At 38.9% G+C, this 25,237-nt stretch overlaps 1 protein-coding gene across 2 annotated transcripts in view; it reads right to left on the bottom strand.

Annotated features, from left to right (window-relative positions):
- The window catches only part of LOC108235791 (growth/differentiation factor 11), a 27,750-nt gene continuing 2,513 nt past the window's right edge, over window positions 1-25,237 (bottom strand). Inside the window, exons 2-3 of one of the 2 annotated variants that reach the window (XM_017416028.3) lie at window positions 10,312-10,685; window positions 1-4,395 (exon numbers count right to left, since the gene is read on the bottom strand). In XM_017416028.3, the coding sequence (XP_017271517.1) occupies window positions 4,015-4,395; window positions 10,312-10,685 (755 nt within the window). In that variant the 3' untranslated portion in view covers window positions 1-4,014. The remainder of the gene's footprint in view (window positions 4,396-10,311; window positions 10,686-25,237) is intronic. The other variant, XM_017416029.3, reaches the window with a different exon arrangement.

The following is a 25,237-nucleotide window of genomic DNA, read 5'->3' as shown; positions in this document are numbered from 1 at the left end:
TAAGCTAAATAAATGATTTATTGTACAAAAGAAAAATTACAGTAAATAAACAACAAAAGGCAAAAAATAATAATACAGTTATGCACAACCATTGAACTACAAAGTTGGGGTGATATTTTTGTTACTACACAAAGAACAGAGGAATGAAGGGGGAAAGAGAGAAACACGATAGAAGCGGTGAACCTGTCCAAAACATCATAAAGTTTAACATTTGGGTATGTACGTACATAGATAGTTACTCTCATATATTTATATGAAAAAAACAAAACAAAACAAAAACCTTTTAGACATACCAGTTTAAAAAGACAAAACACAACTTCTCAACAGCTTCAACTGCAGTCAAGCCACAGATACGGGCACACCTAATTATTTCTTTTTGACCACACGTGACCAGAGTCGCTACCGTCAGTCATTCTGTCAACAACCTGAACCTGAGAGCGAGGGGACCCTGTGCTTTACGCCAACGTTTTTGGAGGGGATGGGGGTGGCTCTTGTGAGTTAAGGGTTTGCACTGATTAACAGCTGAATTTGTTTTTACTTAAAAGCAAGGCTTTTAGAAGGCTAACGTGAGGTAGACAGACTTTGAAATTCATTGTAAGTAATAAATAACAACTGATCAGTTGAACTGTTTTCCAACCACAGCCCCTTAAACTAGCCTTTTTCCTCCCTTTGAAATGGTCTAGCATATTCCTGCAATCACAAAGGTAACAGCACACAACATGTCATCGTCTACTTTGGCTAACAATCCCTGGATACTTCTCCCATTTTTACATGGCTGCTCTCACTTAAAATACACACACAGGCAAAAACATGTCTATACATGACAGATGACACATTGCTTACGGTAAAAGGACGTAAGATTTCTAAAACGGTAACAGATTAAAATTGGTGGTGGGCCGTTTCCTGTTAAAGCATTCCTTTTTATTTTTTCTCGAACCCTGACACATTTTACACATGCATATTACCCAAAGTGGAAATGGAGGCCTTTCAGGCTGCTGTTAACAGTACATCCAGGTTCCAGGCTGGATCGAAGTATTTGGGTGTATGGACAGGCCCCCGCTTCAGACAAAGTCAGGAAAGTGTGATGGTATCAAAAAGAAGTGATATCTTCCCCTAGTTTATATCTTATCACCAGAAACTTGAATAATTCTTTTTAATCCTATACTGTAGAAGCTCTCTTGTGCTTGGTAAAACGCATACAACACCTCACGCCATGAACGTCCCATAGTGCAAAATTTATTGTTGGTAAGGTAGAGTGCCCCCCAAAAAAGGTTTTTGTACCCCTTTTTTTAATATATACATATATCATTTATATATAATGTCAGAAGGCTCTCACTTTATCCAACAGCATAGTGCTTTCGTTTATAACAAAAGGATATCTTTGCTTTGACATCCAGGAGACAAAGACAAGCTTCGAGCATACTAATCTACTCTGAGTTTAAGCACTAACATTGTTTTCTCCATTATGACGATGATGACACGGATGAGGTTGAGATGGATGGGGGCATTTCAAAATGCAATCAAATACACTCTCTAAACTAAAGTCTGTCACAGTACTTATATCTTGATTTTATCTTATCTCTATGTAGTATTCTATAAGTTATGAAAGTTAATAGTTGTAGAACGGTACTGCTGTTAAGTGAATTTGCTGAAACTAGCATTGAGAAAACATTTATGAACTTGCTTGATAGGTGTAATGTAACTACTGTTCTTTCTTTATTTAATTATGGTTTTTACACAGATGCAAACACATACAAACATGTAAACTTCTATTAGGATTTGTGCTACTTTCAGCATGATAACACCCCTGTGTGCTTATGCTAAGGTATAGATTTTATGTGATGTTAGGAGTTCAGTCTTACAGTTCTGATCATATGAAGTAGGATTCTGCAGAAAGGGTAAAAACAATTAACAACTTACCGTCTGTAGATAGCTCTTAGAATGATCACAGTTTGGAAATGTAGAGTTTAACTCTGACTGGACTGATGAGCAGAAGATAGTATCTCATTGGCAACTAGTTGGTCAGGTAGAGAACTAGAGCTGTATTTTGACACCTTCACAGGAGTTATCTTTACGACTGAAGACATCCTAGGCTACACCGCCGAATGTCCAGGTCTAAAAACCATGCCCACAATAAACAACATCTATTTAAATTGGTCCAAATTGGCCTATCTTCATTTAAAAAGTGTACTCCAGTCTCAACAGTGCATAAATTTGGGAAGGGCTGCCAAGGTGGGTAGAAAGCAGGAAAAGGGAGTCTGATGAGGGCAGAGATGGGCAACGAATGAATGTGCACAGACTAGAATACAGTTTTGCACGCCGTGCATGTGAAAAAAACACAAAATTAAAAAAACAAAACAACAACAGCGTTTTGGTCGATTGATCGCAAACACTCAGAATTCAGTGAGATAGCAACTGAAATGTTGCCTATTTTCTCGCAATTTACAATTGCCAGCTCGAACAGTTGCAGCCCAGTGAGATACTTCTGTACCGACTAGCCTGAGCAGGGTCAAACTCATGCTGGATCGCTGCTGTCTTCAAGCAACTTCAGTCTCAGCTATCTCATAACGATGCACGGGAATGTTAGTTTATAAACCCTTACACTGCTGTCAGTTTTCCATTACACGATTGTTTCAGACATTTTTTTAACATTCCTGTCAGAAGTGCACCAGGTTGCACAAGAAATGCTACAGCTAACTGCTGCTGCCTCCACTATTTGTCCATGTAAATAACCACAATATTTTACCTGCACTTCAAGCACTCGTGCATGAGGTTATTTTAAGATGACAGGAATCCACTTTGGTTTCGGCTCTGCTCGGACTAACCATTAGCTCATCAATCCAGCCAGAATTAAACTTTATTTCTCCAAACTGAGGTCATTCAAAGAGCTATCTGCAACAGGTAAGATATCAGCTGTTCATAATCTTTTCACAGAACTCAGCTTTCAAAGCTCTGAACTATCTGTTAAAACCTTGTGAGTTGAGAGACTGTGCATTTATGTGCCTTTTTTTAAACAACGAAAAGTTAAACATAGTTTTCATTTTGTGGATGAAAAAACAAAAAACAAAAACAGTCTGTTGTCATCCTGCACTGGCCTTTCTTCTCTTTTCCAGAACACTACAGGATTAGTCTACATCTACATTTCAGTTTTAGTTTAGATATTTTCTTGTGCATGGTTGGCTAAAACTAATTTATCTACTTTTGCAGTGTTGAGACGGAATACTAATTGTACTGATTTGCTCAGAAAGAGAAAATGAAACCAGTGGAACCTTGTCACTATCAATTTTGGGTTTTACATGAATAAAAATAAAACATCCAAGAGGTTTCAAAGATACCGGGGTATTATTAAAAAGCATTTATATTAGGTTTGGTTTTGGATCTTTTATCTGTAAACAAGATTTTGGGTTTGTCCTAGGAGAATCTCAACAAGTAAAACCTCCGCACATAAGAGTGTGTCATGTTTTCTGAGTAGTTAAAGTGATAGATTGCAAAATAATTTTGATCATGCCCCCTTGCAAATATTTAAGTGGCTAAAATCTTCATCATCAGTAAGTGTTTTTGTAAAACTGAGTATTTTCGAACTGACAATGCTTAATGAAATATGCTTATGTCTCCTGTCATCACATTCCACTAACTTGGACACTTCACAAAGATGCCATAAAACAAAAATCACAAAACTAACACATACTCTATGACATAGTTTTGTTTCATTTAATTTCCTCTGAAACTGCTCCACAAGTACTCCCTTTTCAAATAATTTGTAATATACTGTATTTCCATCACTCAGTTCTTTTTTCTTTTTTTTTCTTTTTTTTTTGATTCTTATTATTTATAATTTTTTATACAGTCAGAATCAATTTAATTACTGGAAAAAAAACAGAAAGGAAATCCAGTTGGGTGTTTTTGAAGCAGAGCAAAAGTGAAATCTGGTGCTGAAGGGGAGATCTCCATAAGGATTTTGGGTGGTTTGATGAAGAGCTATAATTATTCAAGGCGGGTGTCTCCTTCCACAACCTAAGAGCAGCCGCATCGATCCACCACCATGCCAGGGATCTTGCCATGAATGATCTGCTGCTTGTCATTGAAGTAAAGCATGTTAATCGGGGACATCTTGGTCGGGGTGCAGCAGGGCCCTGCAGAGCCGCGAGGGTTGGCGTGCTGCACGAGGTGGGTGTGTGGATATTTCTGCATGAACATGTACTCGCACTGGCCGGAACAGTAGTTGGCTTTGTAGCGTTTGGGGGCAATGATCCAGTCCCAGCCGAATGCCTCGAAGTCCACCGTCAGAGGGTAGCGACAGCAGCGAGACTCGGTGGAGTGCTCGTCACAGTCCAACCCGAGGTTTCTCCGAGAGCGTTTGGTGGTCTCGAGAACCTTCACTTCCAGGAACGGCTGCTGGAATCACGGGGGAGGGAGGTACAAAAGACAGAAATAGGTGGTTATAAGAGAACAACAGCACTGACACGAATACAACAAGAACATTTCTGGAGAAGTGTTGACGGTGCGGATGCAGCGAAGGGTGCCCATGTTAAGCTCCAACACACACAAACTTGTTTTGCTAAAGCCCAATAGTCATTTGGGACTTACTTTTGTAAAAATGTAAATCCAAAAGCTGCTGCTAGTGGCTCATTAGGGTCCCCATGGTAACCATACATGTTTCTGCTTCTGCCCAAGTGGCAGAAGCGCCTGGTGGTCACACGTTAAGTTTATGTGTTAGTAGTTTTTATGTAGGCGATGCGACAAGTTAAGAAAAGATTATTTCCAGCTTTGAGGAGAAGATTCTGAGCTCAGATGCAGTGATACACGTTTCCACTTTAGGTTAAACCATTGGATTGGGTTAAAAATAAAGCAGCCAAGAATCTTAGCAATTGATGCTGGACCAAAACAAATACAAGAAATAATTTAAAACCCAAACAAATAATCTAGATTTGAGCCTGATTATGTTATACTTTGGATCTTTGAATTAGTGTTTGGTTTGGTTTCGAATTCGAGTTCATTATGTTTCATTATGGGTTACGTAGTCTTGTTACTCAGTTGAGCTATATTATTGTTTCCCTCTTGCTATTTCTACCATTGATGTTCTCAATTGCCAACCCACCTATTTCCACTCACTAATCACCCCTTCTAGTATACAGCAAACACTGCTTGGTTTTCAGATTTTCCTATTAATTTGTGTCTACTTCAGTTTATAACATATTACACTGTCTTCAGTTTCTGCCTGTCTATTTATTAAATTTCAATTTGGGGCCTTGCTCTTGTTTGCCTTCATTTGGGTCTTTTTTGTCAACTATTTTATGACAGGCTAGATAAGCATGGCAAATATGCTGAATCATGACCCATTTATATTTGATGTTTTGGTTTAAATTGTCTGTAAGAAGCGGCACCCGTTTACTGATTCTAGTATCTCAGATTGAAATGCTGAAAGAAAATAACATTCTTCTGTCATTTATATTTTGACCTAATAATTCATGTGCAACACACACACACATTTTGTGTTAAAGGAATAGTTCGGTTGTCTTAAGTAAGGCTTTATGGAGTTGTCAGCATCTTACCAGCAGTAGACAGCGGTCAGAGTGATCTCAGTTTGGAGAATCAAGAGGAAATGCTCATCAAGAGTCAAGCTAATAAATTGTCTGAGCGAGAACCAAAGAGTGATTTTAAAACTACTCTTATTTCAATGTTTTCATTACAGTTTTCACAAACTTCATTTTATAAACTTTTGATTTAGATGGTTTAAATGTGTTGCAAAGCCACACAGGTTAGGTGTAAACAGGCAAATTAACTACTTGATGGAAAAGCAAGTCAGTGTAAATATCAATTTAATAAAAAGTGTTTGCTTGAACTACAATAACATTTTTGATATTTTTTATACCAGATCTTTTTTGTTTCAGGTTGCACTTAATATGTATCGTTTTACAACATAAGTCAAGTTTTATAAAAAAAAAAAGGAGGATTCATATAAACTGGGATGATTTTTTTAGATTTGAGTTGTTTGAAAACAGCATTAATTGTCTTTGGTTTTGGCCCTGATCAGACTAAACATTAGTTCAGCTTCTCCGTTATATTTACTTTCTGATTCTCCAAACTGAGATCCCTCGGATCGGTTTCCTCTGCAGGTAAGGTACTGCCTATTTGCACAACCACAATAAAACCCACTTTGAAACAACAAGCAACAAACAAACAAACAAACAAACAAACAGACAAATATTCCTTTTAATGTCTAACTGATAAAAAGGTCCAAGATCAGCAAACAATACAAAGTGCATCATTTTGGTTATCATATGTTTAATTTCTGCCATGTTTATACTCAGTTAATCTGATACTTTAATCAGTTTTTTATAACATTAAACTACTGAATGGTTTTGATGGCAGTATAACACAAGTTTCCTAATGATCCTGTAGGATTTTTGTTTGTTACGCAGCTGATCTTTAATGTATGAGTAAAATAAACCTGATGATAAGTTAGGTATGAATTATGTTGTCGTGCCAAAAGGTGTTTCAAAAATACTAAAACACTTTAATGACTTCATAAAGGTAAAATAAACTACCCTTTTCATTTGTGTAGAATTTATGGATAGTAATAATTTAGTCATTTTATAACAACAAATAAATAAAATCAATAAATAAAAACATTTGAAAAGGGACGTTGGACGTTGGACCCATGGGCGGTGTGACATCTTTTAATCCCTTTTTTTTTACTCCACAGGTCAAGGTCTTCTACTGTCTCAGAATTAATTTTGCAGTAACTAAAACAAAAGATTACCCCGTGATTTATTTCAGTGGTGTCCAACCCTGGTCCTCAAGGGCCACCATCCTGCATGTTTTACTTGTTTCTCTGCTCCAACACACCTGATTTGAATCAATGGGTGATTAACAGGCTTCTGCAGAACATGAAGAGGTGATTTAACCACTGAATCAGGTGTGTTGGAGCAGAGAAACAAGTAACACATGCAGGATAGTGGCTCTCCAGGACCAGGATTGGAGACCCCTGGTTTAGATGATTAACAAAAACTGCTCATAGATTTTCCTCTCAAACTAAAGAGAGTTCCCCCTCCTTGTGACAGAGAAACAGACTTTATCCTGCTTCATATTCATCCCCACCTCATCCCGCAATTAACAAAAATTTAATCTGATCAATTTGTCATTTTTAAGAATAAACACAATGTGCCCCCCCCGAGGGCTGAGTCAATGAGCACTGACAGAAACTAGCTTTTTCTAACACTAATGGCCGAGTGTGTATGCTTGCTTTGACCTCTGACCCGTGAGGTCATATGCAGGCTACCATAACCTTGACCTCTGGGTGCAGCGAGCAGATCAAATATTTTACTTCAGCATGTTTGTTTTCCAAAGCCTTCTTCTCCCCGCAGTGATTCCAGCTGGGCTGCTGCAGAGGTTTTTGTGACGCATTCAAAAGAGGAAATAAACTGAAAGGCAGCCGGGGTGAGACCGTGTCAGGGTGGCCTTTGAGGCTTTTATTTTAGAATAAAGACTCAGCGGATCAAGGAGAAGCAGAGTTTGCCTTTCTTGCTTGTTGTTTTGTGATATTATTGTACACTTGTCCGTGCTCTGGATCTTTTCTTTTTTCCTCTTTGTTTAGGAATAATATTGCACACTGCTGTGTGCTCAGAGGGCAGCGATTTATTGGCCAGGACACCAGAGCTGACCTCTCATGTGTTGTGAAGATCTGACCCAAATAACCGCTTGGTAAATATTTGGTGTTGCTTAACTAGGGCCAGGGTAAGTGGCCTACATAATTCAACAAAGATGTTGTATTTAACTGTCAGTTTCAGTAACCCTAACTAGATTAATGACCCTCGCTTTGACACGGCAGTTTGAACTCATTTGAGCAGACTCATTTATTATAATAGAGCCAGAGGTTTACCACGTTAAAAAAAAGAGAAAAAGAAAACATTGAGCATATATATGAACCAAGACAAGCTATACATATGTTGTGTGTTATGTGCAGTTAAAGAGGTTTATGCTCTGTCACTGATCTGATGAGTGTAAAAATTAAAAAGACCCAATGTGTGTAAAAAGGAAATAAATTCATTAATTTTAAAATAAGCAGGACACAACAATAATAAATGATAAACACAAAATGTGCTTTTCTCAGAATAAAACTAAACATAAAGTAGCTGACTTGTGTTATAACGTCCCCTGTGTAGTAATTTGATGCACAAGAGGTTAAAGTTTTTGTTGATGCTGACTCAGCATTCACACTGTTTTCCTATTTATAATTTATTTTTGTATGTTTTTTTTTGCAAACTACTTTCACATACTTTGTGCTTTTTAAACCATTCATATCTGAAAACCTTTGGTTCAACCAGTAATACCGTGCTGTGACTTTTAGTATTTGTTTTTTTTATACTTTTAGATTTTTTTTTGTTGTTTTTGCAAAAACATTCCCCTTTTAAATACATCAAGATCTCTTTCATTTCTTCAGAAACATTGTTCTTTGAGATCTACTTCAGAAAACTTGCTTTATATTTGTCCTCTTTTGGTGCTTTTACTTTTTAGCTACCATCTTGCTCATTTTAACTTTTAGCCCCTTTTTTGCAAAATTTATCTTTCAGCTAATGTTTTTGTTTTTTTGGCCTTTATGTACAGTTTAGCTTTTTTAGCTCGTAGCTACATTTTGCTAATTTCAACTTCTAGCTACAGAATTTCTAATTTTACTTTTGTTCTGCTTGTTTTAAATTGAACAATTCAGTTTCAGCTTCTTCAACAAATGCCATTATTCAACACTCAGCCTTCACTTCATTTTCACAAAAATTACAAATTTCTCTGGTTTTATTTGTATCCTGCCTTTTTTCTCCACAACAAAAACTGCTGAAAAACTAAATATTTACTTTTTTTTTAAATAACTACCACACTGAAGTTTTATGATGCTGGCTTCAAATCCCAATAATCTACCCTCAATGGCTTCACATCACAAAAAACCATGCACATATTTCCTTTGTGTTTTTTTTATCTTAGCAGTTAAAATAAATGCAGTTTTGTAAAAATACTGTGCCATCTTGCGGTCTGTTTAAAAGCTTTGAAAGCTCCTGATTTTATTGTACGTACATCAAAAATTATTACTGTCAACACTTGATCGCAATGTTGCACCTTTTTTCTACTTACTTTGCAAAACAATACAAAACATACTAATCTAAAAGTTCTCAGATGGTCACATGGATTATTTTTCTCACACATTTCTGAATATGCTTGAAACCTCCTATTATATTATGTCTGTGTTTTTATGATTAATTATTTTATCTGAAGTCTAATAATAAGTCTAAGCAACTTGTAAAACCTTTGAACTTGTTTGAGACAGATTGTACGGCTCTGCTGTGTGACATTCTTTATACTATTCAATTATTATTTCAGTGTGGGTCGTTTTTAATTTTTTAGCAGAGGCGGATTTAGTCATTTTGAGGCCCAAGCCGAAACACAGGCACTTCATATCTTTCTTATTATTTTGCAACTCTTATTTATCTAAGACCTACTTGGAGTTTATTATTGTTATTTGCTGGATGCAAATCGTACCTGTCAGGTAAATCACATTTAAAATTAATCTCAGATTGTTTTTCTTGCTGTTTGTTTGATGAGCCGTACAGCTTTGGTTCATTTGATCTTCAGCTGTGGACGTTTGCAGTTTCTGTGACAGATTGACATGTATGTGGTTTCCATGTAATGTGTTCAGAAGACTTTTCATGCTGTCTAAAACGAGCTGCTTACTTCTTATTTTTGTAGTTTTGGTTAGTTAAACCCAGACTTTCTTGGGTACAAAAAGGATTCACCTGTTATGGGTCTTTTTGTGCCTGACTTGACAACCAATGGTTTAAAGTAATCTATATTACTGATTTGATTAGGATTAAGGCTAGGGTACAGGGATAGTTGAACAAATATGCAATGGTAAGTCCATGGCTGCAAAATGATATGAGCTGCATATGAGATGAGGGTACATGATCACCCAGAGCTCCCCAAGGCAGCTTCACCAGTTCCTACGTTTGTTAACATCTGTATTGCTTGTGTGCAGCAAGAATGTGAAACAGTCCAGTTATTTGATACGGAGGGAGAAGACACATTTATCTATTCAGCATTTTGAAGATATTTTGGACTATACCTGTTTTAACAGCATAAATAAAAGAATAAAACCCATGCTGTAAGTATATTAAAGACCATCTTCAGACCCTACCTTTGCCTAATGGTAAATTCACCTCTTTCCTAGCAGGCCTTTGCCTGTATTTGACTGAAATATGGATTGCATAAAAGCGAGCTGTGTTGTTTTCCCTCCCCATCCCCGAGGACAGGTCTGAGGATCCTTACCAGCCCCTCCTCCCCGGGTCGCAGCGAGGTAACTGCCAGGTCATTGCCGCTCTCATCGAAGGCGTTGATGTCAATTCCCCAGTTGGTGTGGGGCTGTTTGAACCAGTTCTGCAACACGTGCTTAAAGTCAATGCTTTGCCAGTGCCCGACTCTGGAGTTGAGCTCTATCTTCAAGGAGCGGATCCGGATGTGGCGGCTGCCCTGCTCTGTGACGGGCTTCAGTCGCAGAATCTGCAGGTAGACGGTGGAGGTCTGCTGCAGCGGTCGCAGATACACCCACAGCTGGGCCTTCAGCACCTTGGTGAACATTAGCTTAGGGCTGAACTTGAAGAAGCAGCAGCTGGGCTTCCCATTCACCTGCACCAGGGGCTCCGCTGTGGAATAAAAGACAAAAGTCAATGAAAATGTTGTAGAAGTTGAAGTAAACACTACTGTATCTTACTGATTTTTACACTGCATTACTTTCCCATCAAATATATTAGTTTCTTTGTCAGATTGCTCTTCATATGTACTGTTTTTCACAAGAGCTGTCGCTGGTAATGGACGCCAATAAATCCATACATCAGTATAAATAACCACAGATGTCTACTGTAAACTCAAATGTGTCTCATGCAAATGTGAAAGTAGTGTAAAAGTTTATAAAATAGCATTTACATAAACTTCTCTTAGCTATTCCATACTGATAATGCTCTGAACAATTTCTACTGCAGGTAAGACACTGATCACTGATAACAACTCCCCAGAACATCACTTCAGAAGAATCCAAACTCTCCCTTTAACACAAACTATGTGTTTGATTCATTAGACCAGTAATTATGGAGTATTGATTCACGGTGTTTCTCATTCAAACAAGCACTATTTTTAATTATGTATTTTCCACGTTATATACAGCACTTTCTTGTATTTCCACTCATACACTCATACTTCTGCAGTTTGCAAAGGCAGTGGGCTGAACCCTTGAACTGCTGATTGGAAGGTGACCTTCCTACCTCTGAGCCAAGCTGCTTCCTCCAAGTTTTCACTTAAATTATTAAGAAAATGCTGGGGTGATTAGTGTTTTACCAGTGAATGTATTAAGGGTCTTTGAACAGCTTGTGCTAAAATCCCATTAACAACAGTTTGTTGTTTAAAATCAATCCTATCTTTTCTGTTTTGTCCCGTTTTACTCTGTCTGTATCATTGTTTTAAACAATGCATCATAGCCTTTGAACATCAAAGCCTGTAATTTACAAAAACTATCATTCAAACCAGGACAAAATAACCTGTCTTCATTTTTACAGCGTAAGCTTATAAAACACATCTGATCCTGAGCATTAATTTCTCTAGTGAACTGGCCGGGCTATGTCCATCTGCAAGAAAGAAGTGGCACATCATATGTGCACAGGGTCCTCTTATTTGGTCTATTCAGTCGGGGAACATTTGTGATTACTTTAAGGTTCTAAAACAGATCCATTTGCATATTAAAACAGGAATCAGTAATGGTGGCCAGTGGCCAGATGGTAACCTCAGATTCCCCTGGGTCAGCCATAATGAAATGGACTACGTTACAACAAGCAAAATTAAAACATCTCAAGTTTTTTTTCTTTTTTTTTTTTCAGGCAGCCCTCTTTGTTGGAAATATATTTGGAGAGTGGATTAAGAGTTATGTCAGAGAACACAAGCCGCCTCTTGAAATGTGGCAGATTTATTCCTGTCATGATCCACGGCTCGTGGTATTTCATGTGATTTGCACCCCATGTCAGATCTGCATATGGTTCATTTACATAGACCTCCATCTGATCTAATGACATCCATCCGTTGAATTCATACATTCATTTCCATGTAAAGTGTTCTTTTATTAAGGGAAATTTATTCTGTATCTATCCGGCATGTGAATGCGCCGACAGAGTACAATAGAATATTTATTCCGCTTGTTTTCTCTGAGCATGTTTGACATCAGATTTCAGCCCAAAAAAGAAAAAACAAATGTTGCATTTGGTTGTTTATTTCGTGAACAGATGAAAACCCGATCGGAAGAGGCGGAAAAACAGCGTGGACCTGTCAGTCACTGCTAAATCTGAGGTTGCTTAGGCAACCTGCAAATGCTTCCTGGGTCAAAAGGTTATTTGGCACCTCAGTCTAGTTAAGAAATGGGATCAGGGGTCAAAACCGTCAGGCTCTTTACATCTCAGGGGTGCTGGGGGAGGGAGGGAAACCCTAACAGCCAGATTGAGTTTGAAGGTCAAGGTCAACCCTATGGCAATGGTAATATGTCTTTCTTCACATCACGCCTTTTTCTTTTTTTTTTCTTTTTCAGAATCGCTCAGGATCTCAGCGACACAACAGTGCTGAATCAGCCACAATTTGTTTTTGTTTTGATAAGGGTGGAGATTCTTCGGCCAATGGTGAATTGTTTATCCAACTCCATTGACCAGGAAAGAACACTGTGTGTGTGTGTGTGTGTTTTCTTTCTTTTTTGCTTTTAGTATTGTAATTGAATTACTGGCATGCATTCAGGGGTATGAATTCACTGCGGTACACTGAGTAAGAGCCAAGTTAGGGACAGACGTGGTTGTTCAGCCTGTATTTCCAAGCACAGTCATTAGCGAGTGTAAATTATACACAGTCTCACGCTGAACACACAATATGTCAATGTTCTCATCTTTTACTGGGTTGCTGGGGTCATCGTAATTACCGTGGGCGTCGTTGTGTTTGCTCATCAGCACAAAAACTGGGGATGAATGATTCTGCGGTTTGTTTTTGGCTTTACTTGTGCTTACTACTTTTGGGGGACAGGCGCGCAGCAGGTTTCATCAGTTTGGTTGGATTCTTAAAAAAAAAAGAAAGAAAAAAGCGGCAACAGTTTTGCAAATGCCATGGAGGTGAAATGGTTCAGGAGTAACCTGAGAAGCAGGGGCCTGTTTGCCGTAACCCCAGTTATTAAACACACCTGCACAACACATGAGCTACGTCATGCCAAACAATGACTGCATTGAAATGGGAAATCAATTTGTGCCTTTATAGATCTTGTAAATGCACAAGCTCGAGGCCTGCAGCCTAATTACAGCCCGTGTCTTGGCGGAGCATTCCACTTGGGCAAAATGAGCAAGGTTAGCTTGTAAAGTCCAGAAAACCAATGGGACATTTAATCCTTCTTCTTGAACTCACTCTGTGTTTGGCCGTCAGAGCACATTGTTGGAGTAAAGCCAGTACTTTTACTGAAAGGCTTTTTATGGCTTAATTTCCTGGATAATTTGCTTAGTTTATAGCTCAGAGCTGTAATACTCTGATTCCAGTTTTGCAGTAAAGATATAGGAACTTTGATTTTTGTGTTCAGCACCACCTGCTGGATCAACAAAACCTCTCTGCTGAGCCAAACTCAAGAAGACCAAAGAAAATAAACGCTCAACAGCCCGGACGCTGCTCCTATTCTGCTAAAATACACGTCGAGAGTAGGACAGTGGCTGTATCTTTTTTCCTCAAAGGAAACAGGCTTGTTTGATATTCCCTCTCATGTGTCCGGCCTGCTTCATTATAACAGCAGCTTATTTCCCTGTGGTATAATTACAGCATATGCAGTGCATGAATTTTACTGCCAACATACAGCAGGCCTGCAGGTGGGCCTATCAAACATCTGGTGGGCTCCCTGGGTACCTGTCCTCCATAGTTAGCCTCCTATACATGCATGCAAGGGGAGGCATATAGCATATAGGGGTTTATTCACCATGCCATCTGTTCGTTTTCATCCAATCGTAGCCCCATTTAAATGGTTTTAGCTGTAATGTCACTGAGGCGTAGACGAGAACTGAGCCAGTTAAACTGTTGAAAACAGATGGAGGGGGGGCCGGGGGTGGGATGGNGTAATACAATGAATAAGTGAAATGTTGCCGAAAAAGCGAGCCTGAAAAACACTGTAGATTATTTAATAATAGATACTAATATGTATTTGCCTCCTAAAATAAGCATTTCATAAACCTTTCTAATCGTTTTGATGAAGATTATGTTGCCAAACCTCCTCTTCCTGACAACTTTTACAATATATATATATATATATATATATATATATTTACTGCAACCACCTCTCCACTCAATCCTGCAAGAATAAATGATTAAAACAAGCTTATGTGTTATACCCTTTTATGCCTTTTTTCCTACTATGTCTCATGTAATCAGGCAGAAACATGGGAAAGTAGAAAACTGAATTTAAAATTGAAAACATACATTAGTGATCAGGGAGAACTAAAACTAAACTAAACTAAAATCCTAATTTGAAATTATTGCCATTTTCATCAAAGGTTGAAAATAGATTTACATTATATTTGCATATGCGTTGGAGATGACTCTCAGCTACTACCACATCAAATCTTACTTCAATATCTGTACAATTGACTACGTTATAGACATTTTAGTTAGCTGTGGCTGCCATCTTGGACTGAGTTGACACCATATAATTCAATCAGTTGTGGATGTCTATTCAAGGATTACTTTTTGAAAGTTCCTTTAAAACCCATCCAGTGGTTTTTCAGATATTTTGCTAACAAACAGACAGAGTTGACTCCAACAGTTAAAGGAAAGTTTTAAAAACTGATCAGTTCGAGATCAGAGTATGTGTTGGGGATGACTCTCAGCTACTACCACGTCAAAGTTTCCCTCATTATCTCAACAACTGATTGAGATACAGCCATTTGTTTGTGTTTTCTAAGGTCAGTAAAATGAGGTGGCCATTTTGAATCAAGTTGACTCCAAAAGTTAATCATCAGCATCTGATGATTATTTTCTGAGAGTTTAACAAAAAATCATCCAGTGGTTCATGAGATATTTTGCTAACAAACAGCCAGACAAACAAATGTGTAAATGTAGACCAAATTGTGTGATTACTCTCTTTCATTGGTGGAGGACAATGAAAAGGCTTTTGTTGTTATATTTTATATATTATACAGTCTTTGTCTGACAACAAACTAACTAAAAAACTAAAAATGCAAGATTTGAAATCTGAAATATTAATTAATAATCATGTTAGATTAGCTAAATTTATCACAAATGATTTTATCTTAAAAACACAGACTTTATGCCTTTTTTACCACTAATCTGAGGGTAAAAATTAAGTTTGTTCAAACTCCTTGGATGTTGCATGGAAATGTGGTTGCATATGCCCGTCAGGTGAAAATACTCAGCTCAGATGGGCCGGGGAGGGAAACTCTATTGTTAATGTCCGAATGGATAATGCATAATGGCACAAACCAAGATACGAGTTTCATTTGCATATATATCTATAATTTCTTTGCTTAATGGGAAATGCAAATGTGCCATTTTGTCGTGAATGTGTGTGTGTTTGGGAGCCTTCGTGTTGAATAAATGTGACTCTAGGGTATCCCCACGCACCTCGGCATATTAATCATCGTGACACGTTCACGACCCTTCTAATAAGACAGGGGCCACAGCAGCGCACCCCCTCAAACATCCCATCCAACCCCAGCCCTGCTCCCTCTTTGTCTCTCAGCTGGTCCCAAGGGAGAAGGGGAGGATGGTGGGGGAGGCCGAGCTCGAGCTGAGGATGGAAAAGGGGTGTGTGCGTGTGTGTGTGTGTATGCGAGCGTGTGTGTGAAGTCAGACCCCCTCATTCAGAGGCCTCCCCTGGGACAACGGCAGGCACAAGACTCCTATTAGGACTGAGCACGGTAGCCCCCCAGGAGCAACAAAAGACACCTCCTAATGCTCCCTGTTCTAGCTCAGTGAACACACACACACACACACACACACACACAGAAACAGGCACATAAACACACAACATGCACAAACAGCCCTCAGCTAACACACTCGAAACTCATTGTTTTTAGTGTTACATGTGTTTGTATTGTGAGAACGTTTGCTGGACAGAAGGACGGGAAGGAGCAGTGAAGTGCGATAAGGTGGACAGCTGGACAGCATGAGGCGAGCTTGGGTGGGATCGGCCGTGTTTGTGCACATCTACACGTAAATGCATTCACGTCATGCAGAAGGTTTCGCCTCTTACATCCGAACAAGACATCCAGAGGGTTTGAAACGACCTGCTTTTAAAGATGCTGTTGTATAAATGACAGGCTTCAATCGCCACTGAAGCCTCACACATTTGAATTCAAAAGAAAAACAGTGAATAACAAAGCTTGCCGTATCACATGACTCTAAAAACAGATAATTTTTATACCGGTTGCTGCTCTTATTTTCATGTGAATCTTCCTCTTTAAACAAAACGATTTGGCTAAAACAAATGTGTTTTTTACATTTTTTGTTGGGTTGAGTTTTGTTAACTCTCTTCATCAACTTTAAGTTTTTCACCAGCTTTGCTAACATCACAGTTTTATACTCTCACACTGAGACAGATCCGATTGTTGTTGCTCTGATTGATCGAAATCTTGTCGTTTGGTTTGTCGTGAACAAACACTGACCGCTCAGACAATATCTACAGCAAGCTAAAATGCTGTTTGATCAGTTTTATTTTGAACTTTTCAGGTCTAATATGTCCTTCAGTTTAACAGGAGCTGAGATTAAAGGAATAGTCTGGTCATTTATGAAGTTTTGAATAGTTATCAGTAGTTAGTACCTTATCAGTCGTAAAGCTGGGAGTATAGAGATAAGAGCAGAAGTCTTTGTCGATGCTAGGCTAATGGCTAGCCAAATGAGGTAAATTACTATTCACATAGCAACACAGATGTTCAATTAAGAAAACAATTTTAAAAACTGGCCTCTGTTTGGCTAGCTCAGACTTCTTCCCTTTTCCTCACACTTTACTCTATGACTGTTGTCACTGCTCATAAGGTACTAACTATAGATAACTATTTGACAGAAATGACCAAACCATCTCTTTAAAACACATTCATGTCCTTCTGGAAACTTGAAAACAGTCTGTTCACAGGGCTGATCTTTGTTCATATATCATAATTTAGAAACAGAAATTGAACCTCACAATCTATAAGAACTAGAGAAAATTGTACCAATGAATCTAGCATTCCTTGAAGGAATGCATATCACCCGCCATCTTGCATGCCCAAGTTTAAAACAAAGATATTGTATGATCTGTCAGAGCTCAGATTATGTGTTGGGGATCCCTTTCAGCTACTACCACACCACGTTTTAGTTCAGCATCTGCAAAAATGACCTGAGTTATTGCCGTTTTTGAATCTTCTACTGTCGATTAGCTGTTGCAGCCCTCACGAAACCAAAAGGTAATCAGTTGATGCATATCTTTCTGAGAGTTACATTAAAATCTGTTCAGTGCTTCATGTGATATCTATTTAAAACAGATTTGTTTTGTTTCATTTTATGCTGTTTGTTGCGGTATCAACATCTCATCAGGTTGAGGTTTTGGCTTTAAAAACTACTTACTTAAGGTAAATAAAAAAGCCAAAAACAAACAAGCAAAAAAATCTATACATAGACTGCATAAAACTCAAAATCATCCACTATTTGTTGAAAACCTTTTTATAGTTTACTAGAATACACGTTTTGTCTAATCTTCAAATAATTCCAGATGTTATGAAAAATCTTAAATTGAAATTCAAATGGTAAAAGTTCTGCAGTACGTCATAAAAAAAACTGTTCATTCGCATGAAATAAAAGGATTTGTAGGGGAAACAAAGTCTCTCCAAGTGATATTGCTGTTTAACTATTTTAAATTGACTGAATATTTGTTCAAATTCCTCCAAGCAGTGGAACAACACAACACACTGCAACAGCTGACAAACTCTTCCAGTTAATTACGTATGCTCACCAGAAGAGTATGCTCAATTTAGTTTTTTTGTAACAAGATCTTGATATTACAAATCGAATCTGGTAATTGTATTTTAAAAGCTTATTTCAAGCCACGCTGATTTGTTACCGTAAAAAGCCACCAAAACTGGAGACGTTTCTGTTGGTTTCTGTCCTAATCTTTGGCAGGTGAGTATTTTAGGAGAAGGTATTTGATCCTGAGGTTATGTATGTGTTGACGTGTAACAGGGGGGCTGAGATACAGCAAAGGACCAGCCTTTAAATCTCCGGAGTCGACTCATTATTGTGAGACGAAAACAACACTCACGGGGCAAACGCTGCTTGGTTCAGAAACGCTAATGGGAACTGTTAAACTCAAGCTGTCACATTTAAATAGGTTTACAGGCTCGTTGCTGGTTATAAGAAGGAGCAGATGTTTCATTTAAAGACAAGAAGCTTTGTACCGTGCAAAAGTCTTGATCCACTTAACTCTCAAATGTGGCATGAAAAAAGCTCCTAAACTCAAGTGTTGTGTCGACACTTAGCAGACAACAAACAGCAAAGAACTGGTTTTTAAATTAAATTTTTAGGGTCTGTGACCAACAGTCTGTGACAAAGATACAATTTGCTCTCAGTTTTTAGGTAAAGGTCTGAACACTACCAAACACAACACAGTCTGACACCAAAAAGATGATTCTCAAAAAGCAATTAAAAAAAATCTTTATGATCAACTGAAGCATGATGCATCTCTCAGGTCAGGTATTTGCTGGAATTCTTCTTGTTAATTAGTTTTTTTTTTAAATACAAAAGTTATTCTGTAATGGTCAGGTACAAGAACTGGACAGGAAATGAGTGAAAAGCAGTTAAAGAAAACCTTTGAAAGACCTTTAGGAAACCTGGAGAGCTACTGATCAAGTTCACTGTAAAAGATTACAAATAAGTCTGACACCTTGGAAAGAAAGTATTTTAAAAAATGAGGGGTGGTTTCAAACTTTTGCACAGAATTGTACATGACTTCATAATAACCAGCAAGCACAAGGAATTGCAAGGGCAAGTTTATATTATCATTATAATTATTTGCACTGTGATGCTGTAACTATTCTATTCTCTGCATTGCAATAAAATACATTTATTGAAATAATAGTAAAATGGATCAGTTTCCTCTTTAAATGATTCCCCAACCACACTTACTGCAGCAATCCAGTAATTGTGTCTTTAAGTAAAGCTTTCCAAACTATGATTGAAATACAGAACCTATCTGGTTATCTAATAATGATGTAGAGCAAAAATGGAGCACACGTCTCTGTCAGAAATATCTTTTGTTTAGTTTTTTTCTGTAAAAATGTTATATTTCAGCAGGAAGTGCCCCAGGCTGCATCGGAAGTGTTACAGCTGCTGCTCTATCTGTGTAAATAGCCCTGTCATAGTGATGTAAGGGTTTATAAAACAGCTTTTGCATAAATCGCTATGAACTGTCGGCACTCAAAGTCGTTTCAAGATGGCAGTGATCCACTTCAGTCTTGACCCTGTTCAGTTTAGCTGTTAGCTTGTCAATCCAGTAAGGATTAAACTCTATGTCTCCAAAGTAAGGTGGTTCAAAGAGATATCTACAGCCAGTATTATTTGTTCATGACCTTTCCACAAACCCCACTTAAGATGTGAACTATCCCTTACAGCACAAGTTATTTGTAACTCCTCTGACGTTTTATGTAACAACACGGTGGACCCTATGACTCTGCAGAAAGAACAATAGCACGGGTAGACGTCTTGTTTTGACACATATGAGACATGAATATAAACCTATCAACCCACTTTGTATAACAGTTTCCGTTGACTGAAAGAAATGTTTTGTACTCAAAACTTTCCTGTCAAACAATGCTCATTAAATATTCATGTCATGCCCATAAACAAAAACCGTGAGTCACTTCGCGCTTGAAGTTTTATCCGTTTGAATCCTCTTGAGAACTGAAAAGAAATCCCAGAGGGGACCCAAATTTGTCAGGACCTGAGCCAAGTGTTTTCTCCGAAGACAAAAATCAAAGTGATCCCATTGTGCTAAACCGGAAGCATCTTTCTTGGCACTGCACTCATAAGAAATTGCCAGCAACATCATCTTTCTGTAGTTTCTTTCTTTTATGAGCTTCTCTCGGTTCGCGTGTGCATTACATTATGGAAATCACTTGAACCATGAAGAACGATGAAGTGCAGTATGGTAAATACAGCAAGAAGCAGCTCTGATTTGCCACAGAAAAGAGGCTAATTAAATTTTCATGTAGATAATCAGGAGATAGTCCACCGTTAATTGTGCTTCCTTCCGACACAGCGGCTCCCTCCTGGGATCCAGCATTATGCTCACGCAGCATTTCGTTTGCTTAAACGCCTCTTAGATTTAATGGACTCTTCCATAAACTCATCCTCGGCACCTCCTCACACACGACCACACAGGGCCTGAGCACATCCATCAACAATAATCCCTTCAATGATCTCCATTTTATCTTTTCACAGCCCTCCTCCTCCCACTTCTCACTCATGTACCTACAAAGTGCTTAATTACTGGTGTGAAGTAATTATTTTCTTTATTAGTGAAACGTAACATCTGTTTCAGGTCTTTTTAATTGTACCTATAAAACCCTTCTATTATTTCCGTCCCTTTAGGATAGGACTGGGCTGCTTGCTGCTCCCTGCGGACTCACTCCCATCTTTCCCTCCATTCTCCTTCAGACTCAGAGCATAAGCTTCCTAACGCAATCACGCTCTTTTAAACCGTTTAAAGAGGCAGCGAGGAGCTCGGCACTCACACAAAACCAAGAGGAAAAAGAAGGAGAGCAAAAGAAATCCTCTCCCATAGCCATGCCTCCTCAAACATCTCAATACTTTTTCTATTGTCTTTAAATTCTTAAGTATTCCCAAAAGTCAAGAGAGCACTGGGGCTGCAGGGGACGGTGCAGGGGAGCGTGGGAATAGAGGAAGAAGGGTTGAAGGAGTGAGATTCCTGAGGTCCGAGGGAAATTTTGTCCTTTTATTAATAGACTTGGGTCCCTTTGAAATTTTATTAGCCATAAAGTTGACAGCATGTTGTGCAGTTTCTACAGTCCCGCACACCCCTCTTCTTCTTCTTCTTCTTCTTCTTCCTAAACAAACCGCTTATGTCCCAGCATCCAAACAATCCCGCCAAAGTTTATCTTTTCCCTCAAACTGATGCCAGCAAACTACACAAGAAGAGCAGGTGTCATCGTCAAACTGAGACCTCCATGGAATAAATAAATCTATAAAAACCACACATAGTCACCGACTTCCAGCAAACACTGAGCAGTGAGTGGAAGACTGTCCGGCTTCTGCTGCTCTGTCCTTTTAGCGCTCTCCCTCTTTATTTTTATGGTTCCTGCACCTTCAGGAAATGACCCTTTTATAGGGTCAACACTATAAAAGACTTGTTTTTTTTGGGAGTGGTTAGTGGATGAGTGTGTGTGTGTGGTGGGGGGATAAGTGTTCAAGTTACTACCGGTTCGTCTTTGCTGCCAAAGAAAGAGACCTGATGAGGCTAATAGTCTTCTCGTCCAATATATCACATAGCTGTGAACTCTGTGACCTTTTTTGTCAATAGGAGAACTTTTTCTCTGGAGTGTGTGGGTGTGTGTGCGTGTGTGTGAAAGGGGGCGTGTGTGGGCATCCGCATGTGTTAGCACAAGTGTGCACATGTGGAATCCCCTGACATGTGTGTACATGTGCAGGGCTGTGTGAGGCTGCGTGCTTCATCTCAACAGGGTTACATAACAGGAGCAGAACAAGAACTTCCAAACGGGAGCCCACATGGATTTATGATGCACGAAGGAAAGCGGTGAAAGTTTGTTCGGTCGGAGAGTCGACGTGCTTGAAATTTCACCAAGACTAGATTCGAACAGTCTCCGATTTACCTGTTTTTGGACACAGTGATGTCCGAGTTTAAAGAAAAAATCAAGCCTGCAAGGGAGAGAACTAGTCCACAGATATGGGGCAATCTCAGATTTATAGTCAGATAAGAGAAAATTATTTTAATCGATAAGGAAATCACAGCAGTTTTTACATTTTTAACTTTCCTGCAACAAATGCAACCATAACTAAGAGAGCAATAGTTGCAATCAGCAGAGATGCCACTTCTCCTCTGACCTATTTCTAAATTTTTAGGTGTTTCAATGGCTTTTCTCTAGGTCTTAAAGTGATAGTTCAAATCTTCTGAAGTGAGGTTGTGAGGAAAGGTTATGAACAATTAACATATTACCTGTTGTAGATAACTCTTTGAACAACTCAGTTTGGAGAAATAAAGTTTGATTCTGATCGGACTGATGAATTTACAGCTAATCTGAGGGAGGCTGAGGGATTGCTGTCTCAGATCAACTCCTATCTGAAACATATTACAGCAGTTCATGGAAATGCTAATTTATAATCCTTTACATCATCATCACTTTTGCAAAGTTATTACCTAGAATCCATGGTTATGTTCAAGCACAAATAGTGAAAGGAACAGCTAGTTGAAGCAATTGTGGTGCAGGGATTTAATAATATTTCTGCTGGAATAACTGTGTATTCAGAAAAAAGCAAGAATGTAAAGGCTTATAACATATTGTTTGTGTGAACTTCTAGAAGACATTTTGAAATCAATGTTGCTTTAAGACGGCAGCATATCCACTTTGGTCTTGGATCCGTTAAGACTAGCTCTTAGTTTGTTAATTCAGTCGGAAACAAATTCAGTTTTTCCAAACTGAGGTAGTTCCAAGAGGTATCTACAACAAGTAAGACATTAACTGTTCATAAATCTTCCCCTGCCGAACTAACCACATCTGAACTATTGCTATAAAGTGTTTAGCTAACTGGTATTAAATACATGAACAAAAACAAAGAGATTAGGAATTAGGAACAAAATATTTTAGGCAGGTGACAAACGAGTCGAATCCTTTCACTACTGCATCCATGTAAATCTTTGCACAAGCAAATAGTTAAAACGTTGTTTTATAAAAACCTGCTTGGGAACATTTTCCCAGCAAACTGCTCTGGACTGAGTCACTTCTTCTGCAGCGTGAGGAGCATTTATCCACACAACACTGTAACGAGGGAGATGCTTACAGTTCTGCAAGTGATGTAAACAAACTCACTTTTTTCACAATATTTCACCGTAATTACCGACCTGGAAGCAGGGACCCTTTGAACCCCCCACGCTGGCACCCACGTACCTTGAGTGAATACTAAGAAGCAACTCTGGCACGGGTCCAATTCAGCATGTATTGTGTGAACCCCCATGGGCCATCAAAGGCAGCGTGAAAGGGTGATGGGGTTTGAGGTGCGCAGGGAATAGTGTTTGAAGTTCTCCTTCTATCAGAGAGACGGAAAAAGGCATTTTTAATCCTGTGGGATCACCAAGGCCCCACAGGCGAATAAAGGAGAAGAGATACACGCTCTTCCTTGAGTACCGGAGGAAGGGGGGCGAAATAAGACGAATGAGAAGAATTAACAAGGAAGAAGGTGACGGTGGGGGAGCTGGGGAAGCTGATGATCAAAACTCCTGCTGAGGTAAAAGAGCTGAGGCAAACAGATGAGAAAGGAAGTGCTCTAAAATGACAGATTCAGCAGAATAATCTCCATCATTAGCTTCTCCTGCTGGCATGGAGCAGCCAGAAACACATAATTAGGAGGCGTCAAGTGCACTGACAAGGTATCAAATCATTTCAAAGTATGTTTGTGTGTGTGTGTGTGTGTGTGTAGGAGATGGGAAACGAAGGTTTGAAATGCAAGCTTCTGTTTTCACAAAGTGACTGTGTTTACTCTCAGAAAAGAATTAAATAGAATTTACTGCTATGATATGGCAAGTTATTGAAGAAAAACTATCGCGTATGACCCAGATACTTGTATCAAGTGCACTGAGTAAGAGGAGAGGAAAGAACCAGAATAAGCCGAGGTCAAATCACGACTATTTCATGAAGCTAATCCGTGCATAAAGAGAGGAGCTTAATCATTGTTCGCCTCTGTAATTTACCTGCAACGTGCAAAAACCAGAGCTGACCATGCTTCACCTCAAATCAAGTGAAATATTTGACCCTAAAGGGGAACTTTCTGCAGGACAAGAGGGCCCCAGAAGGGATTAATGAAGTCTGCAAAATGTAGAAGGACAATGATCGACTATTTACAATATACAAAAAAAAGAAAGAAAGAAAGACACTCAGACTGAAAATATATTTAAGTATGTTTTCTTCTGTAATTACGACAAAGATTAACTGACCGGATAGATAGATAGATAGATAGATAGATAGATAGATAGATAGATAGATAGATAGATAGATAGATAGATAGATAGATAGATAGATAGATAGATAGATAGATAGATAGATAGATAGATAGATAGATAGATAGATAGATAGATAGATAGATAGATAGATAGATAGATAGTCAGCCTTGTTGTTGAACCTCACGATTTTCCAAGAAAAGGTCACACACTCCCCTCGACCCCAAGTGATTCTGTCTTTGTGTAGCTACTTGAGGTTTTAAAAAAAAGAAAAAGGAAAAAAAACTGAGCCTATAAACTTCGCATTTAAAAGACAAGTGCAGCCAAGGAGGAGGGAGCGCTGCATGAAGGGGGAAACAATGGCAGCTTTTTGGACACACTTTTTCTCACTGCGATGAACAGCAGGGAAACCGGTAGAGGCTCCTATAAAAGACCGATGGGCCACAGCTGCCAGGGTTCAACAGTAATTTTATAAAACGTCTCCAAGGAGGAGGGAGGGGGTGTGGTGGGGGTGCTGCCTGTTGGATTTATGGTGAAAGTATGAAATGGCGAGCAAATCGCCACATAGGACGCCACGATCAAGACGGGTTCATGGTCCAAAATGCTCTCTGATCCAAAATAGGACATGTTACCAAACGCTGCGCTATTATTAAAATGCACTTGACGTTCAGTCAGGCCGTGCCTTTCCTCTCAGTCAAACATGTAAACAAAGAGAAAGTTTGAACATGACAGCTAAATGCTAAGGTAGTATACTGCACAACCTGCTCCATTAATAACATCATTATTGGGATCATATTGCAGGTGCTGCTTGTTTCAGATTACGGCGCGCATTGATTTGTCAGATTTGCACATAATCCTGATTTTGACAGCTGTGGGCAACAGCTGAGTCATTTGTCTAATCCCATCAGTCAGCTTCAGAGACTCAAAGGGAACCCCCCCCCCCCCTCCCCCCCTCCCACCCTCCCTCCA

The sequence above is a fragment of the Kryptolebias marmoratus genome, linkage group LG4 (assembly GCF_001649575.2).
Source record: "Kryptolebias marmoratus isolate JLee-2015 linkage group LG4, ASM164957v2, whole genome shotgun sequence".
NCBI lineage: Eukaryota > Metazoa > Chordata > Actinopteri > Cyprinodontiformes > Rivulidae > Kryptolebias > Kryptolebias marmoratus.
This window is presented reverse-complemented; position numbering and strand designations above follow the sequence as displayed.